The 20,559-nt window shown below is 40.9% G+C and overlaps 1 protein-coding gene across 4 annotated transcripts in view; it reads left to right on the top strand.

Moving 5' to 3' along the window:
- The window catches only part of GRB10 (growth factor receptor bound protein 10), a 145,738-nt gene that overhangs the window by 60,727 nt on the left and 64,452 nt on the right, over positions 1-20,559 (top strand). For all 4 annotated transcript variants that reach the window (XM_039548443.1, XM_039548445.1, XM_039548444.1 and 1 more), the window contains one exon: positions 547-640. In XM_039548443.1, coding sequence (XP_039404377.1) covers positions 547-640 — 94 coding nt within the window. The remainder of the gene's footprint in view (positions 1-546; positions 641-20,559) is intronic.

Here is a 20,559-nt window from a genome sequence, read left to right as displayed (position 1 = left end):
AAATTCAGTTTGTGTTAAAACTTCATGAAACTTGATCTTGTGAGAGTTCCAGTATGAAAAAAACAACAGGTTGGCATCCAGAGCCATGGATGTTTATCTAAACTGAACTTCTGATTTCTCTTGAGGTTTAGTAGTTCACTACTGAATCTGTTTCAGTCCAGTTAATTAGTTACAAAGCCCTAAGCCACAGACTTGGAATTAAAGAAAACAAAGCCCCAAGCCTCTGCATAATTTGATGCAAGAAGAAACTTTTGTTAAACTAGGAAGTGCATTTACATTCACTGTTTCTCAGTTTGAAATGCAAACTGGTGTACAGATGAGCCAACAGCACAGTCATTGATTCTGGATCCATGCCACGCGTATTAATGTGGCAGCCTAGTGTCCCCCTGTGATCTGCTCCCCCACCTTCTCTGACATTGGTTTCTCCTTTCAGAGGCATGGCAGGGCTTTTCTGTTTTGTCTTGGTGGTTTGACTCCGTGTAATGTAGCTTGCAGGGAGTACAGAATGCCTGGTTTTGGTAAGATATTCTACTCTTCTGTTTTTAGGACAATGTAGATCAGACTTCAGCTCATGGTCGGCGGGATCTGGTGGAACCGGGTTTCCAAGAACCGTCTAACCGCATCTCCCTGAACCACCAAGGTAAGGAATAGCGCGTGGAAGTCCAGGCTTCTTGGGGGAATGCAGACATGGTTTTGCCTCCATGTTGCCATTTCTCCGTCTCATTGGGGGGAAAAAAAAGTGTTCTGGATGGTTGGAGAAGGAGAGCTGAAGAAATCGGTTTTTGTCACAACTGTCCTGGGAGCTGTGAGTGAAGACGATGAAGGACTTGTATGCATCTCAAACCTTGTAGCCCAAGATAGGATTACTAGCCTGGGTGACAGTGATATTCTCCTATTTTTAGGAGTGGGGAGGAGGGAAGTACTGACATTGCATTCAACATTTGTAATGTTAAGGTTGCATTTTAAAAAAATCTTTGACTGCCATAAGAATGGCTCTGGCTCAATGTCTGCAGTAGGAGAAGAAAAAAAAAAACCATGTTTACTTGCTTTTCCTGAGAGAAGTCAGCTCATTTGGGAAAAGATAGCCCTGAACTAGATGTTGTAATGTGGGTGTAATAGTTTAGCTTCTGTTATTCAACAGGACTGTTCATAAAAAGCTAAAACAAATCTTAAAACTCTGTCTTCCCTGATTTCTGTCTGTTCAGAGACCTAAAAGACAACAGTTACTATTATTATTTCTTTAAGTTTGAAATAATTGATAATTGATAATAGTGCTTTCTTAAGCACTGAACCCTCTTATCCTAAGAACCTAAGGGTTCCTGATGGTTTAATTTGAAGCCAAGTCCTTGAAGGTCATCTTCAAATGTTGTTTCATCAGTGCAACAACTAATAGTAATGCAGACAGAACAAGACTATTGAAACAAAAAAGTTTACAAGCACATTATTAAAATATTTGCCAAACGTGACATGTTTAACTTGTCCTTTAAAAATCCAGCTTTTTTTATTTGTCAAGGGCAGCAAGACTTAAATTTCATGACTTGTAGATTATCAAGACAATTAAAGTTTCATAAACAAGTCTCAGAATGTAAGGAGGATTGTATTTTAACTTGCTCCCCTTTCCATGCTCCAAGTTTTCTGGTGTTTTTAAAGCTTTGCTTTCAATTGAAAAGAGAAGGCAACAGGCTGCAATGTAATCCAGTCTAAAACTTGCAGTAGCAGAGGCAATGTTTTGTGTCATGTTTGCACGCATAGAACACATTTTATAAGTTCAATTTTTCATTTGTTTTAGAATTAATAATGGTTGTTATATTACTTTCACCTATCTTAGGATGTGCAAATTTTGGAACAGATTTATACAGACTTCTGAAGCTATTTGTAAATATCCCCCTTTAATCAAGGGATTTTTTGGGGTGGGGGGGGAAGACATCCTGTGTGGTCTGGGTTCGTGTGCTACAGTGCATGCGGCTGCTGCTTTTGAAGTCTGAACATCTATAGAAGAAATAGGTAATACTGTGTTTTGATGGCAGAACAGCAGCTTTGCAGCCTGACATTTTCCCACTTCCTTTTCAGATCTTTCTTTTCCCCTATCCATATTGTTGTACAGCAAAAGGATCCATACGGAGTCACCTGACATGTGGCTCTTTCTCAGACACTTTGAGACAAATGTCTGTATGTGGTGGTCCAAATTAATTTAGGAAACAGAGGAGGTACTGGCAGTTCAATGCCTGCTTCTCAAGCAAGACGCAGTTAATGTTTTTCCCCAATACTTTTTGAAGTAAAGATCACTTATGCATCCACAATTTGTTTGGGATTTTTCTTCTATATCAGCTGACTGGCAGCAATCAAATCCAGTATTTCTAACATCTTTTTGATTTTGTTGCCGAAGTCAGTACATAGTACAGTATTAATCTTGACGCTGTTATGTTAGTGGTGTGGATTAAGAACTGAAACCCAAGTGCCCAAAGGTGGCCTTTAATGCTGAGCTGGGCTGTAGGACTTCTGCCTTTTTGCAGTGTTGGAGGGAAGCAAGGTACCTGCTGCTTTGGTACTGTCTTGGAAGTGGAAGCAGCCATAGGTGTGATGTTACGTCATGTCTTATGTGTTTGTTCTGTCTAAGTAGGAGCATCTACACTCTTTTCATAGCATATGAAATAAATACTCTTGTCCAAGAACTTGAAAGTACAAGTATTTTTAGAGCTGGCATATATTGTAGAATTCCAGATTAATGAATAGTACATAGAAAAATACAGCACAAAGAGCTTCAGCTCAGAGAATTGTGACATAGTCTGAACTAGCTCTCATGCAGTCATATTATTCACATCATACATAGGAAGATTAGATTATTGACACGAAATGGATTTTTATGTTCTGTGGCCTGGCCAGTGTTTGCTTTGGTTGTTCTTACTCTTCCACTAAACTTAATTATCCATTACTTTCTATTAAAGCCTTGCTGGCACTGACACTGGTTTAAAGCTTAGAAGAGTAAACCTATATCCAGAAACAACTTGCAGAACCACTGCAAATGAATGTTTGGTGGTATGCCTTGATTATGTTGATGATAAAGGTGTTTGCAACAGACTATGGCAATTTTTGCTTCCAGTTATATGCAACATTACTTGCTGAATTAAGCACATACCTATTAGGAGGCCTAAAGCTTCCTGTGATTGGCGTGAGCAGAAATTGTGGAAGGATTAGAATTGGCTAAAATAATTCCTGTGTTAGGTGTTCTCTGCCTTTTTCTCTTTAGCGTATTGTGCGTTAAGTGCTTTGAGCAGCCGTAGTTGTTAGGTTGTTTTCTGTGTGCACTTGCAGTTCACACCTGACCACATTGCTCAGTGAGCGCAGCAGATTTGCCAGTTTCTGTTGAACATTAACTTGTGGTCCTCTGCTTTTCACTGGGAGGGCTTTTGGTACAAGCACCTGCAATTCTGAACCAAGACTGCTTTCCACAGCCTATAAAAATGGTGATTAGCTTCTTCCCAGGCATCTGAATCCCTTTAACACAAACTGGAAAAAGCATTCAAGTGGAGACTGAGATAGCCCTGCCAACTGTCCCTGCGTGAATAAGCCCTTTCTTGTGAAGGGTATTTCAAGTACGTGTTTCCTGCTGAATCACTGTTTTTACACAAGCAGATGCTTTATAACTCTTCAGCTTCTTCTTTCAAAAGAATGTCTTGTAAAGATTGGGGAGCAGAAGATACTTCTGTAATGTGAGGAGTCTTTAGAATAGGAAGGTTTCATGTGAAACTAATGTGCAAAATTGAGTGCAGATGGAATAGTGTTTTTTCCTAGAAATAGTTTAATAACTGCTTATGTGTAGGTATGCTAATAAGCTTGCTTACTTTAACAGTAAATGTTTTTGTATCTAAGCTATTATTTAGTACTCACTTTTCAATGATTCTTCTAATTGGGCAAGTTTTGTAAAGGTAGTAAATGCAAAGAGAGGGGACTATGATTTCTTTCCTATATTCCCCATTAGCAAATGTAATAGGAAAGAACAAGCTGTCTAGCTGAACAATACTAATAACCACTAATGCAAAGGAACAGATATGCTTCAGATACCTAAAAGTTAGAGAAAGTTAAGAACAGCCTGCCAGGATTTGGCATTTAATAACCAGCAAGTCTAAGTATTTCTGGAACAGTCTTTCCAGAAGCTGTGGCAAAGCCTCTAGGCTTGGAGAAGAAAAATATTTCTAAACTATGTGGCTTTTCTGAAGAGGAAAAGGTAGTAGGTGAAGAAACAAGCAAAACAATTATTCACCATCTTCAAAAAAACCAAGAGGAAGTGAGAGCATGCTTAGGAGGTGACGACAAGTATTGGTTTTTTAAAAATTTTTTTCCTTCTCACTTTGCAAAAGATTCAGCAGTCACAAATGTTTAAAATTTTGCAATGACAGATTTTCTGCAGTGTGTAGCCTATAGTATTTGTACTCTGTCCATCAGTGAGAGGCAGAGCTGGGGACCATAGTAGTGATTTTAGTTCTGATCCTTGCATTCACACAGGGATGCCATTTAAAGGTCTTCCAAAGAGGTGATAAACTCCAGCATTTGTTCTCCCTTGTCCCTTCCCAAAGGGTGCTGCTGGTTCTCCTCTCTCTCCAAGTACCCTGGCAGTGCAGCCCTCTGTTCCTCTAGGCTGCTCTGTGATGCTGCTGTGTAATGCTGCCAAATCTAACCTTGAGTGTGTCTCATTAGCAAGACAAAGCTATCATATAGATTTCCCTGTGCTACCGTGGAAGAGCTTTGCTATATGAATTATGATGGCAAAATACACTATGCTACAGAAAACTGTAAGCCCAACAGAATTTGTTGGCTCTTGGACTTCGGGGGGTTCAACCTGCCTGCCATGCCACTGCTGTTTCTCTTCTTGCTCTGTACTTCTGGGATCTTCTTTGCTGATGCATATTTTGGAGCTCATTTTTTCTGTTTGTTTTTCTAGCAGGCAGCAAATACTGCCAACTCCAGTCCCAGATGTGAAGTTTATGGGTAATACTTTTTATTGGTACTTGACATGTACTTTTTGAGATTGGGTAGCTACTTCTTATTCAGAATTTTAAAGCCAGGCATAAATAAGGCACATTTTGTCACCTTGCCTTTAGTGGAAGTATTAGACACACAGTTCTGGCACTTTCTGTATGTATGTACTTGTGGAATGATTGTCAGTTTCTGTACAAATGTGTTTTGCCATGGGTCTGTGATGAAAGATTTATCTTCCTTTTATTAGTGCACTCACATGAAGGCTTCCTTTCCCAAGGTGCTCTCAGCTCTTGTTGGACGTGATGCTTTTTGTCACTGCAGTTTGCAGACAGAGCTGAGCTGAACCTTACGGCACCTCTGGCTCCATAGCCAGGTGGCTCCAGCAGCAGAAAGGAAATGGTGATGACAGTCGTTTTAGCCAACAGCTGTCCTTTGCCAACAGCCTTTGGTCTTTCTTGGTTGGTTGTGGTAGGAAGCCTTGCCTGTAGTGAGACGATGAACCTGCTTTGGTTGCGGATTGGGTGGGCATTAAGATTTCCTGCCTGTGTGTACAGACCACTTGGCTCCCAGTGAAACTGGAGGGATCCGGGGCATCTGCCAGCTTGCACCATACTGCAGCCGGCTCTTGAGGTGGATGCTGTCCTGTACCTCGCTGGCTAGTCACTAAAATATTAATTTTTATAGAGACATGGTGGAAACTTCCCTTCTAGCACACTGGAACAGTCCTGGGTCCAAACAATACAAGCCCATGTACATACAGTCAGACTTTTGAATAAGCATGGGTGTAGGTGAAGTATTACAATGCCTAAGATTTAGCCCAGAAAAATAATACTGTGTAGCACTCTTTTTCTCCACCATTGTTGTTATTACTTGATTTGAATATATTTTCTTTTGTATTTGCCTGAGGATAGGCATGAGAAGTTGAGGTGATGTTGTTATTCATTCTGTAGCTAAGGAGGAGTGTGTTTAGTAACAGCCGGTGCTGCTTCTGGAATGCCTCAGTTGTGTGATCTGACTGGGATGAGTTGGTTATCTGGTGTATCAGAACTGACCCATGTTTTTTGCAGAATCCAGCTGGTACTGAACTGAAAGTGTAGAATGAAAAACAAACATTGTTTGTATTTTGGAGACAATACTGCCAGACATTCATGAATTCTCGTGCTTTGTATAAATGTTGTTGTCATTGTCCAGCCTTAGAAAAAAACCACCATTAGTGCCAAAATGATTTACACTGACTAATCTTACGCAGAGAGCGGAGGCCCTGCTTCCTGCCTAGCTCATTACAGTACCTTTGTCTTCTTTTGGAGAATGCTTCCATTTATATTTGGTGATGAATCTTGTTAGCACAGCTACTAGGAGGGCACCCATAATAGCTGTGTAGAAGTTTAACTTCCCTCATTAGATTAGTTTCCAAACCCTTGGGCTGACAGAACTCTGAAAAAAAAAAGTTATGAAAAGAGAAGACAGAGTAGATTGGTGTTTAGTACAGATTGTTTCAGAGATTTGCAGTGAGCTATGGAACACAGATGAACTGAACTGTATGAGTTTAGCTGGAAGACTCTGTACATAATATAGTGAAGATTGAGTGAAAACAGTGAAATGAGAAGAAACAGACCAAAAATTATTTAAAATGTTGCATATTCAAAGAAAAGCATTTTTAGGTAGCTGATGTATTTTCTTTCATTTTTATTGTATTTTTTAATTTTATTTTTTATTTTATTTTTCATATATCAACTTTTTAGTATCAGCTTGCAAATCTTTGGCTTTGGACATATATAAAATTAAATGTGTTCAGCTGAAGCCACCTGATATGAATAAAAAAGCACTGTAGTATCTCATAGTTGACAAGCATGGTATTTTAAGCCTGTTTATAATCTCAGGATTCAGTGTATCAGTCTTTTGAATTTCTCTGACAAAGTAGGATTCAATGCAGGGAAGGAGCCCACTGTCTTGTTTAGGGTTTGCCTTGGGGCCTTTATTCACTGGAAGTTTTACAAGTTGAGATGTAGAAAAAATGAAGAATTTTAAGTAAGCCAAACCAAGAAGTACTACAATATTAAAAATTAATTTTAAGCCTGGTTTTTTGTTTTTTTTTTCCCCTGTGGCCTATGGAAGAATGGTAAAGCTATTACCAGATGTGCAATGACCTTTTTGCTGTGCTGAAGGGGAAGATGGCTGCTGGGGCAGAGCAGTTGCATTGGAAGAGCCAGTGGAGCTGGACTGGGAAATTGGGTTCCTTGTTCCAGACAGTCCATGGCACACTATACTCATCCCTCAGGGACTGAGGCTGTATGGGTGTATGACATCTGAAAGAGTGCTTTGGGGTTTTTTATACTGCAGATAGGTGTTCCTCCACCTTCTCTTTCAAGATTTGTATTTGCAGTTACCATGGCACAGAGGGGAGTAGATTCACAAAGTGTGAATTGAGGGTAGTTAGAAGCTCCTTTCTTGTTATTGTTAAATTCTTGTCTAAGGCTTTGGGAGAGGAAGGTGTAGATTGGGCATCTGGGTGATGAGCTTTTCTTGCTTCTTTACAGATCCCTCTCAGAAAAAGAGGGCATTTACCTCCCTCACCCTGTGCGTTACCGCCTTGAAAACAAGTTAGCTTAGTGCTAGCATAAGCCTACAGCGGTGGCTCTTTAAGAAACTCATCACAAATCAAATAGGGTGAGACTGCAAAATCAATTGTAAAATCAAATGTCCTTTTTAATTCACTTTTGTCTTTAATATTAAAGTATGTGCATTTCCTGCTGCCGCTGAAGCAGAGCAAATCTATCTGTTCTTTTTGCATCCCTTGTCTGGGTAACGCAAGAGGCAGCATGGGACACCCTCTCTCTTTGCTGGTGGGTGCGCACTCGGGGGCATCCCGTGGAGAACTTCCTCTCTCTGCTGCAGCTATTGCACAAGGGTGGCTCAGGGGAGCGGCACGATTCGGGGCGAGGGGCTGGGGTGCTGGGGCTGGGTGCCTAAACACACTGGTCTGTTGGGAGGGAGTGTCCGCTCCGTTCGCAGGAGGCTGACGCTCACATCCCGTTTCCATCCATGAGGCGATGCCACGGGCGGCGCAAACACTTCTGTGCCGCTGCTGCCGCTCCAGCTGTGTTGGGTCACCCGTGCCCTTGCTGAGCGGGCACTGTGTGTGGGCTGCCTGGTGCCACAGCCTGGCTGGTGACTCCTTGGGAGGGAGAGCACCTTGCACGGGCTGAGAGAGGGCTCCTGGAGGGAAGCAGCCTGCAGGCCCTTCATGGGGAGGATGTTATTCCAGGCATTCTGTTTATCGGCCTTGAGCTCGTGGGTCTGACGCTTCTGTTTGAAATGGTGTGCTTGGGGAAATTCATGTATCTGAGGGAAACCAGTGATTCAATATCTACCTCCTGATGAGGTGTTTCTCCCCATGTACCAGACCTGAGCTCATTTCTTGTGTGTTTGTCTCATGTCTTTTGTGAGGGGAAAAAAAAGTCTATTATCCCATGGATGGTGCACTCCCTCCTCTGTAAGTGTATTTGCTTAGCAAATTGCACCATGCCATTGCTAAAGCAGCCAAATGTGATAGATTTCACTATTATTTAAACCATTTTATATACTTATTTATACTATCCAACAGGTATTGGGGCACTTCTGGTCTCAGGTCTTCCTCTGCCTCCTAGGCAGCTTATTTCTTCCATTTGAGTTAGTGGTCCAAAATTGAACTTAGTGATCTGAAATATTCTCTCCTAGTTTAATCAATGCAAGTTAACTGTAAAATCTTGGGACCAGCTCAAATGTTCTCTGGCATAACTGTATTGCTTCTATGTTTTCTTTTGTAATCTGACTAAATTTCTACTGTCAATATGTTAGAGCAAAAGGATGGAAATTCATAATATCAACACAGGCTCTTTTGATAGCTACTGGATGACATTTTTAACGTGGCTGAGTTGAATTCTTGCCTGTGCCACTACACCCTCTTCCTTCACGTTCTTGGGTTTTGCATATTCCCTGTTAGGGGGAATGTTTTAAGTATATTTAGCTTTATGTAAGAAGCTTTTGAACCTTTCAGTGAAGGTGTTACAGGCAAATGTCAAAACATGGCTTTGGGCACTTAAAATAATCTCAGTACTAATGAGCTTCCCAGCTAAGAAAGTTGATTTATTATGTAGCCTGGCTTTTAATCATGCCGTAACAATGGCAGTTGTTCAGTAAAAACAGTGTCTCTGCAACATCAGAATATTAACTTTGGATTCTGACACCTTAACCAAAATCAAATTCTATGTTTCAAAGGCAGTTTGACGTGTAAAGGGGAAGGGTGTATTTAGAGATGGAAACAATCCATACTCACTGCAGCTGTACTGTCTGTTACATATTTCAAAAATAATCTTTTAAGAAGTATCTCTAATTTTTGAGATAAAAGTACAACGTCACTATGCAAGGTCAGCTTTAATGGAGAGAGAACTGACTTTCAGTATCTGATTACATGGAAAGCTCTAGGGCTTTAATCTGGTTTCATGACTGTGTGTTCAAGTCCGAAATAAATCTATTCTGCTTATTCGGACTTTTAAGAGTATCATCTGTTAGAAACTGATTGCCATTTATCTGCAGCACATGGAATGTTTGAAATCACTGTGACTGTTCAGGGCAGGCTATTTTATTTTTTAAATCTCTCAGTTTTGGTAAAAGCAGGCAGATTTCTTGAGAGCACAGTGTTAACTGTGTCTCTGTGCTTTCTGAAGGTAATAGGGGAAAATAGACCCCGTTTTCTATGAAATGGATTTCCGAGAGTGTGGTAGCAGTGGTGTGGTGAGGCAGGGGCAGATGTAATGTCAGAAACTGCTCCCTGAATTGAGATTGGCTAGACTTCATCCTTGCAAGAAACATTTCAACAGCCTACATTTAACAATTTTGGAATCAGATTTTTTTTTTTTCAAAATGAAATGCATTTAACCAGATAAAGTCCTGATTTACTCCCACCCCTGTTTAAAGCACACTGAATTGATTTTTGTTCTGTCTCTGACCAGCCATGCACCTTTGATCTCTCTTGTGATGCAGGTAATTTTTAATAGCTGACACAGTGCAGCCCTCTTGTCCACAAACAGTTCTGAGAGACGTGTATCCACATTTTGGATTTTTGTTTTCCCCTGACCTTCAAAGTTATATTTTTGGTCTCTGTCAAAGTAGTGAGAGGATGGAAAGCAGGCAGTACAGCTCTTAGTTTCCTTCCATTGTTTGTCCTAATAAGTGTCCTAACCTTTGGTTTCTGTCTCTTCTTTCCAGTGCCTCAGGTGAAGAAAAGTATAAGTTAATTTACTTTTTTGTGAGCTTCATTTTTAAAGCAGAGCTTTTATCATCTTAGAAATGAATAGAGAACTTCACTTTGCTTCTCTTTTAAAAACTAAAAATTATTAAATGAAAAAATAACCAAGCAATGTCTATCTCTGTAACATGTCCGGGGTAAGAAATAGAACAAGGGTGAGGTAAGACTTGTTTGCAATAGTGAAATGGGGCATATTTCTGATACCACAGTACTCCTGGCAAAGGCTTCTGTTGCTTTAGGGTTCCTTATGAATCAACCGCTTCGTGCTCCTCCTTTTCACTTGTTAGTTGGTCTTAATTAGAGGAAGAATTATAAATGCTAAACAAAAGTTGGCCTTGTGCTTAAAAATTGAATGGATTTTAAAAGTTGGCTGGCAGTATTGTAGCAAATTTAGGTTAAGCAGTCTGAAGAAATATAGAATTAGTTTAAGGTTTCAGTATCCTTTTCTGCATATTAAAATAAATTTCAGGAGCAAACGTACTAGAAAAATGGGACTGTCACATAAACACATAACACATTGTACAGCTGGCAGGAAAATGCCCAGTTCAAGTTATAGCTTAAACATGATCTTTCTTAGAAACGTCTTTTCTAATCTGTGTATAAAATAAAGACTGGTTCTGCCAGATGACTGGGAAGTTGAGGACTGCAGATTTTAAGAGTTTTCCAGCATGGGACATATATCTGTTTTAGCTGAGACAAACAAATTACACTGGAATGCATTCATGGTCTGTATCAGCAAGTGTACCTTAACTTAGTTATGTCAAAAAGAACATACACTGTGGTATATCAAAAAAAAAAAAGGATGTCACTAAAAATAGTTTGCTAATAAATTTCCGGGGTTTTGGGTGAATGTGAAAGTAGGCTTTCTTAGTGGCAGAGTTATGTTTATTTAAGTCTCAACATGATTTTTTTTCTATGTTTAAAAAATGATTAAAGATTCATGAATTAAGTCAGACTTCAGATAGCAAGAAGAGTGTAAAATGGCACAGGCTTTGATTACAGGAACTTTCTGGTTCATTCTGTAAGCTCTGCATCTTTGAGGAGTATCCTGCCTGTATTTACAGTCAGTCCTTGCTAAAAGAATGTGATTGACCTTGGGCTGGCTGGCAGCTTTATAGGTAGCAGTGGGATGGGGGGATGGTTATTTTTCACTCCTTTTGGAAGTCGCATGGAGTAACAATCGTCCACAGCCTGCACTGTGGGGTTGCGCGGACTCTTAGGCACAGATGGGAACGAGTGGCTGCAAACTGTAGCAGTTAATGATGGCAGCAGCAGACCTGGCTCCCGTGTGGTGGTAGCTAACCAGCTATGACTCAGGCATCCATCCGCTGCCCAGAGTAACTGGAGTGCAGAATTCATGGCAGGATGATGACAAGTCTGTGTTTCTTTACATGAGAATGCAGAAGCAGCCATGGGCTCTCCACTCCACAGCCCACAACCCCCTCTGTGTAGAAGCTGGAAACATTTGTTGGGCTTGGCCACTGTGCCTGTGTGGGGCAGGGCAAAGAGTTAGAAGCACTCGTTCAACGAATCAGCTCCTACATGGGATGAAACAAATCACTGTAGATGTCTATGTACATTTTCCCCATCAGCAAAATGAGAATATTGCTATTGCAGAACTTCTGTCAAATGTGTGGTTGAGATCTGCTTAGTAGTGTGGGTGCTCTTTTTGAAGGTGAAGTCTCACTTCAGCTTTGTTCATGGTACTAAGTCAAGAGCTAGTTCTGAAGAGATGAAGTCAAGACTGAAATGCGAACATATGTGAGATGGTGTCCTAATACATTGGGTAAACCACAGGGTATTACTTTGGTATGACAGGTAGCCTTTCTGTAAATTGACTTGTTTGTATGCAGCCTATGACATGGAAGTGATGAGAGATGATGCAGCCTCTAAGTACTACAAATGTGCTTTGATTGATGGTGCATAATTCTTGACTCACAGTAGGGAGGAGGTCAGTGAATTGAGCTGAAGGGTACTTGAAGCTTTGTGCATGTGGGGGTTGAAATTAAAGTTGGGAGCAGTGACCAGACTTGCCAGATGACATTGGAACATTTACTGAAAAGAAAAAAAAAGCAATTAATGTGGGATAAAGAGATAAGTTAAAAACACTTGAGACATAAAGCATAGTGAAAAGCCATGGAGTTTCTTTAAGATGGTTTTAGTATGTAGCTGAAATGAAACTATTGAAAGAGATCTAATTTGTTTTCATTACTGTAGGAGCCAAAATGTCTACTAATACAGTATTTGTGTTTGTGGTAATATCTTTCTACCATTGTGTATCTCTATAAACTTTCTGTTTAATAAAATGACTAAACAAAGCAAAACAAAAAACCTCTCAACCCTTCCTCCGTATGGCAGTAGCGCAGAGCTTTGTGGGCCAGGATACATGTCTCCTGCTGTGTTATGCTGGTGAAATACAAAACAGAGAGATCTCTTTCTGAAGAGCAAGTTTAGAGATGAATCTGGCAGACTGTTGGCTCCAAGGCAAACTGAGAGGATCAGAGAAATTTGCTGAAGGCATGTCTGGGGTGAATGCCTCCTTTCTTACAGCGAGGGTGTTTGAGCAAGAAGACTTGGTGATCTCCGTGCTGATGACTTTTCCCTGAAAAGAGATGTTCTCAGACCATTTGCTTTCCCCAGGGTCTGGTGTCTCCCAGGGGTTTGGTGGTACAGCTGCACTGGCACACTTCCTAATGCACTTGTAATAGCAAAAAACCACTTTCTCTGAAGGAAGTTTATTCTGGTTTGACAAGTGAAATGAAATGCAGCAATAAAAGCATTCTTAGACACTTATACTGGGCTAGAAATACAGCTATTTTAACAGGAAAAACAGTAGAAATGTGGAGTCATTTCTATTTAACTGGTTGTTTGCAACCTTTCCTTGTATTGCAAGAAAATGTGCAGAACCTATACAAAATGCATTTTATTGAAAGCTTGTGGGAAGGCAGAGTCTTCTAGTTCATCCTCAGTTTTAAGGGGCCAACAGACAGACTTGCTAATGAGGGCAGAATTGGGGGGTGTTGTTGACAGAGTGGACACTAGAGAGGTTAATAGGGTAGCAAAGAACATAAGTAGCTCTCAGTGAAATGGTACCCTACTGTGGTGAAAGAGGAAGACAGTAAGAATGTGAAATCCGTTTGAGTAACTTATAAAAGAAAGTGTTGCTCTTCAGCAAGATAACTCTTAAAATTAGTTCACTGCAAGTTGAAAGGAAGCCCATGTGGACTGTCCACTTTGGAGGACTGTTGGAGATGGAGGAAACTTTGAAGTGGTTTCTAGTGCTTTACGTGGTGCAGAAGCTCTTAGTGCAGGTCTTTCCTGTTCTGAGACCGTATGTTAGTGTTTTATTCATTTTATGGTTAGAGTTAAGTACATTCAGGTGCATAAACACATCAGAAAAGAGAAAGAACCTTCATTTATTTTTTACTACTAAAGATTAAAAATATTTTTAGGTAACTATACATTCTGATGTTATGCTGCAGCTGCCTTGGCTTGTGCTTTAAGTTGTAAATTTGTCAAATAAGGAAACAAAGTCTGTGCTTGTTTGTTTGTTTTTCTAGTCAGATGGTCTTCAGGTCCATCTAAGAGAAGATTAAGGAACATCAGTGAAAATATGTTGTCATACCAAGAAAATGCTTTTGAATTTTTTAAAGGGGAGTGACATAGCAAAAGATAATATTGTAGTCTTGCATTATTTATGGTGCCTGTAGCTTTGAAAAAAATCGTGTGATGTTAAAGTTGTCCCAAAATGAACTGGAATAGTACATTTCTGTAACTCTGATTTCTTACTTTGTCTATAAAGCAGGTATAACAAGCTTGAGACTTGTTTTAAGTTCACGTAATAAGAGGAGGGGAGAAAACCCCTCAAATTCCATAGCTCAATAAAATAAGGAAAATCTGTAGAAAAACAACTCTGTTGTAATTTGCTGTCAGTTCTGCACTAAAATCTTTTACCACAGCACAGCATTGTAACAATAAGCTTCAGTCATCACTGTCTTTCAGCTTACCTGAGATAAGCAGCGCAGTATTTATTTCTGCCTTTATGTAAACATTATGCCGCAAGTGGTTCATGACAGCACTTCAGCAAGCTGTGTCATGTGAGGATACTTGAGAAATGCATCAAAGGAGCTGACATTCTTGCATTGAGGTTGAAAAAGGTTGCAGCACTTTTCTTAAAGCCAAGAAGCTTCAAGGGGAAGATCAATCTGAATTTGTTACATTTTCTAAGTCTCTTTGTGCCTATTAAAAAGGACAAGATTCTGTCAAGATAGCTGCATTTTCAGCTAAAAAAAAAGCCAGATTTAAATGGGGCAAACCAGCTAAACAAAAAAAAACCTTTCAAAATATAGCATGAGATGTAGCTAAATTTGGAGTTCTTAACAGCAAGCAGCTGCTTAAGTAATTAAAGTATATAAGGTGCTACTGACCAAAGCAATTAGTATGTAGTTTCATTAATGGTGTTAGGATTGCAGTAACAATATTTAAGTCTTTCTGTCCAAATCAAGATTGCAGGCAATTTGTGCCATGTCCAAGATGAGGTTGGGAGCAGTGTGGTGTTCGGGTGTGCTACAGCACCACTGTCTGAGTGGATCTGTAACTGCGCAGGAGCGTCTTGTACTGCCTGTGCCTTGTTAACCCTCCTAATTAACATACCTTGCTCGAGAATTTACATGTGCATGCACTTCTAAATTTTTTTAAGCTAGGATGGTAATAAGTTTATATCTAAAACAAGGCTTCATGAGTACTGCTAATTTTTTTGTTTATCTTTGCAATAATTTGTGAGCTTGCTGTTGTTCAAGAACAAAAGGAATTACTGTTTTTGTGTATGTTTTGTGGTTTGTCCTTAAGTGGTTGAAAAATCTTGGAGAGCTCAGGCATAGTAGAGTCTTCCAGGTCCCTCTGAGATCTGAAGTACTGCAGATGATGGGTTTTTAAGTTGCAAGGTCTGCAACTCACAGACAAGTGGGTGATGAGCACAGTGACTACAGCTAGGTAGCTTCTAGGCTCCAGAATAACCATAAGTATTCTTCAGAAGATGACAATGAGTTTTAGAGCCTAGGTAGAAAAAGTACTCATCGGAGACAGAATGTGGAATATACTAAAGTCCTAATACAGGTCACCTCTGAGGCAAGGGCAGCATCACTGATGAGTCGTTCGGTTGGGGAACCCAAGCTGGGAAAGCTTGCTGCTGGGACACCTGTGGGTAATACTCCCATGGTGGCTAACCTGGAGGTGCTGACTTTGTTAAAAAGCCGCTGAGAGAAGTCCTTCAGAGCCTTCGGGCTTTACAGCAACACTTCTGGCCTACCTTGAGCTCTGTCCTGTTGACGCATTGCCTCTTTCTAGGTCTAAGGCTTTCTAGGTCTGTAAATACGTGGGCGTGCTTTTGGCGGAGCAAACCAGTCTTCTCTGCTTTTCTGGGCTGTATTTCAGATGTGAAACAGAGCAAGGTGAGCAGGTTGTCTCACCTCTTGAGAACACTGACCCTGTGTCCCCAGGTTTTTTGGGGTGTCTCTCCTAAGAGGAGCGGTGGGAGTGAGTTAAAGCAGCGCAGTGCAGGACATTGGCGCCTTGCAAGCTCATTTGAGCATGCTGGTGACATCCTTGTCATGTGAGGTAAAGGAAGTGGAGACAGCCTCATAGGAAGCGATGGTCTGTTAACAGAGTACCCTTGAGGGAAAATATCTTGTGTCCTGCTTCCAGCCTTGTTCTGTGGGTGTGCAAGGAGGTGAGTCTAGGCAGGGGATTGGGCTCCATGAACACCGACGCGATGGAGAAGAGCAGCAGGCTGGTTTCCCAAAATCACGGGGTATGCCCTGCGTACCTGAACCAGGAATGCACACAGCTTGTGAAATCAGCCACATGGATCTCAGAAGGAAAACAGGCCTAAATGGACAAGTTTGTTTTGATTCACACTGAGCTGCGATGAGTCTTCTGCATAGCACACCTGCAGCTTTTGCCTGAGTGAGCCTGATCTTGACTGATTTTCACCAGCACAGCTTATCTCTGGGATTTAAATCGTGAAGGACCAGGCTTTGCCTAGCTGAAAAAAAAAAGAAACTGGATTTGGTGAGTTCAGAAGAAACATTAACACATTTCTGGATTTCTTAGGCCTAAATACAGTTAGGCTGATGTTATTGATTTTCAGTGAAGTTTAGAATGGTAAATGTAGATTACTTGTTCTTTTGTATTGTTGCTGGTCTCAGGGTTGTTGTTGGTGGCGTATTCCTCGATTGGGATTGGGGATTTTTTAGTTGTTATTTTATGCTAAAAAAAACCAAAACAGGTTGACTAACGGGAGTTCTTGGAACCAATGTAGTCATGGTAGAGGGAGGTATCACAGAGCTTTTATAAATGACTGTTTTCCTCCTGAGCGGAGTGGGGCACAGACACCTTCAGCGGTGGCTCCACACCGCCATTTGGGATGAGACTGCAGCAATATGCTTTGCCATCTGGGGATCCGTGCGGCAGGACTGTGGCGTTCCCTTCTCACGCAGTGGAGGTTCACGCTTCGTTACAGCAGTAATTCCTCACAAATTATCCACCCTTTGCTGGCAAGGCCAGGGGAGATCTCCTTGTTCTGCACCCCTAAGGACGAGCTTTTTCAGAAGCAACTGCTCGGGTTGCCTGAAAGGAGAGCCTAAAATAGATGCCTGATTCAGGGACAGCGTATCTGTGTGTAGATGAAATTAAATGCATGCCCCAAAATGCTGCTCCTTTAGTAGGGCAAAGAAATGTGGGCAAAGCTTCTATCGAGGTGCTGCCTAGGCAATAAGAGGACATCTGGATGGCAGCTGCCTTCATCTCTGAAGTGGAGCTAAGGTAGGCAGGCTTGCTCATCATTATTTGTCAGGCACTGGGTTTAAAAGTCAAGTCAGAGGCAATTTCTAACGTTCTACAAGTAAATTCATTTTAATCCCCAACAGGCTCTTAAAGGAGGCTTTTTTTATGCAGTGTTGCAATTCCAAACAACTCTCCCCCAGTTTAGTCTCTTGTAGATAATTTACCAAAATGACAATTGTAGTTAATACTAAACTATTAAAGCAACTGATAAAAAGAAACCAAAATTACCCTGGCATTTAAGCATTTTACTTTTTCATATGACTTTGGTCCTGTTAAGTTTGACAAGAAGTACCTTAAATAAGAAATATTCCTGTTGTCTGCTTTGTAAGTCCATTGGTCATAGCTAGGTAACTATTATATGCTGAAGATGCAATATTTAATTAACTTGGAGGAATAGCTGATTCATTAATTTCTGTGTGCAACTTTTGGAACTTATATTACATCCTCAAACATGCTTTCTAAGCCAGCAACAAACTTGTTTGAAGCAAAATTTAAAACTCATGGTTTAACCTTAGTAGGAGCAAAGGTTAGCTCAGGTATCAGGTGATGAGGGACACGCCTAATTTAATAATAATAATAACAATAATAATAGTAATGCTTCAATGCCAGCTCTGCAGACCCATCACTTCCCGAAGAGAAATGCTAATGGACTTTCTGGTTTCATCCAGACACTTTTTACTTGAAAGCTTTGTTGAAGTTGTTGAGGAGTGGCTTTGAAATGGAACCCCCTATGCAAGAAGCCTGGGGTTTGCAGGCTGCTGGGCAGGGACTTCCCCAGGTAGTCGGGCGCTGCTGTCTTGGAGCAGCCGCCGGCACTGGTGCTGGAGCAGGCAGGGCATTGCGGGCTTTGGCTGCAGCTCCGGCAGCACGTTAGGAGGTTACGCACGATGTTTCCCGGAGCAGGGATAAAGCTTGGGCTTTCTTGGCACGATGGGAGGGACTAATCCCTGCAGTGGTACTTATATTGATTTGTAAGGATTGTTCAGCTGGGATTACTCAACTGGGTATTATGGTATTTAATCAGGGAGGGAGAACACAGGTTCCCTAAAGTAAAGCAAGAGATGCTTTGACTGTTTTTAACTTTGCCTTTAATAGCTTTAAATTTGCAAGACACATGTAGCTCTTCTCATCTATGTCAATTTTCCTTTTAAACTGTGACTTGTGTAGTAGTGTTATTTGTCTGTGTTTGGTTTGCACCTTCTCTTTTTTTCTTCTTTTTCTCTGGCACGGACAATAAGAAGAAAATATCCAAGTAAAAGTTTAGAGAAGCACTCTGAGTAGAAATCTGTATATGGGAAATGGTAGAATAAATTAGAAAAATAAATAATTTTTATGCATGTAAACATAAGAAAAAAATTAATTATTAGATATTTTAAAGCCTTTTGTTCTGTTTCTAATGTAGGACCACGTAATCTTAATAAAAATGCAACTAAACCTGATCTTTTCTGTGTCAAATTGCAGCTCTCACTGATGCATGATATCTTCTTAAAGCCATTCTCTCATAAATATGACTATATATATAGTCATACACAGTCTAATATAATATGCAGTCATGCATTTGCCATGTGGTCAGCTGACAGTATTTCAATTCACCTCTTCATTGCCACCTGACGTTGTGCTTCCTGAGCTCTGACTTGTAAGTTCCTTATGGCTCAGTAGGTTAACATGGGCTTGCCTGTTGTCTGAAAAGCTCCAGTGGATTTTCTGTTTGTTTTGTATGGGCTGCATGGGCCAGGAGCCCTTCTGCTGCCCAGGTGTTCCCCCACCCCTGTCCTCTGGAAGGACAAGTGACAGTCTATGATCATCATTTCGGGATGTACTGACAGGGCTTGCTTTCTCAGTTTTGCTGTTGAGGTAACGCATTGAGAGTGAGGCATCGGGTTAATCTCACCAGGAAGGTAAGACTTGAATGGAGAATCCCTGGGTCAGCTGATGTCTGTGTCTCCTGTTCACTCCTTCTTTTCTTTTTTGTCCTGATTTAAGGGTGGGCCACAATAAGGCTATAGGTTCATGACTGCCCCTCACACAGTTATGACTTCATCTTTAGCTTTCCTTCTGTTCACATCTCCTTTTGGGCTGGGAAAATCCATCTGACCTATGCACCCTATGATGTGTTGCTTCCTTCGCCAATGTAACCGCTCTGTCCTTAAGGATTTTTTGAGGATTAGTCTACTCCAGCCCCAGGTTTGGCCTCTGAAAGAATATGCCATTCTGCCTTCTATGGTGCTGCTTCTGTCTGGGTAACTGAGGCTGGTTTGGGTTTTCCTTGTCTTGATAAACTCAAACAAAGAAATGCTTTCTTTTTAAAGGTCTTTATCAGTCTTTTTTTTTAATTAATGAACTAAAAGCAGGTGACATGACAGAATGGTACAGGAAAACCACTGAACCTCATGTTCATGGAAGAAAACTGCAGATGTTACCAGTTACTTGAAAATTAATCTTTTCACTGGATTTTGTAATCTGTGCAAGAACTATGGTTTCCCAGAGGTCTACTTAATCTGGTATTCTGCTTTAAGTGATGCATTTACTCAGTATTTACCATAGAGCAGTGGTTATACAGGCATTGGCCTGCAAAGAGGGTTTTGAAAGGTCACCAGCTGATTGCTGTCATCAGCGATAGCTGGACGAGGGTGTGCTCACCCAACAGGAGGTGGGCAGTCCCATTGTGCAGTCACACAGGATCATCTGGTGTCCTGTTTGACTTTGGGTTCAAACTTTGACCTGATGTTTTTTTTAGGAAGGAAGGTATTCTTTCTTTCCCCCCACCCCACTCCCACCAAAGCTGCAAATTTCCTTTGAGAAAACAGGTATCAGGAATTCTGTTTTCTAAATGGTCTGTGTGAGTCTGGAAAAGGGACTGACCATGACTTGCATATTTTAGACTGGCCATGACTTACATATTTTAATCGTATCTCCTATAGTTGGAATGTGCATAATCAGAATTCTAGATGGTTTAGATGTTCTCCTTGGATTTCAAGCCCTTCTCTCATACTGGTGCCATTAGTGCTTCAACACTTGTGTGTGCCGTACAGTCAAGCAAGAGTTCAGCAGTGGCGATGGTGATACCCCCTACATCAATTGTCTGTTGAGGCAACCAACATCCATCCACTCCACAAAGGGACCAACCTGACTCTACGATCCTTGGGTTTGAAATGGGAGCATGTACATTGGGAGGTCCTTGTGAATGTTGTCTGTGAATAGTTGCAGCATCATCAAAGGGCAAAACCATTAAAATCTCCATCAGAGACATGCTTTGCCTTAGTTTGTCCCCGTAATTAAACAAATAATCCCTCCTTGTCCACCCTCCCATTCCCCAAATGCCTAGCTTTCATCTTCTCTGCTCTTTAGGATGTCAAGTGTTAAGTATGTGAACTGGATGAGAACTGAATTTTTCATTTGTTAACTTTCTATCTTTTTCTGTCAGAATTCCTAAAACTCAATTTATGCACTAA

This window comes from Corvus cornix, chromosome 2, assembly GCF_000738735.6.
Source record: "Corvus cornix cornix isolate S_Up_H32 chromosome 2, ASM73873v5, whole genome shotgun sequence".
NCBI classification, from domain to species: domain Eukaryota; kingdom Metazoa; phylum Chordata; class Aves; order Passeriformes; family Corvidae; genus Corvus; species Corvus cornix.
This window is presented reverse-complemented; position numbering and strand designations above follow the sequence as displayed.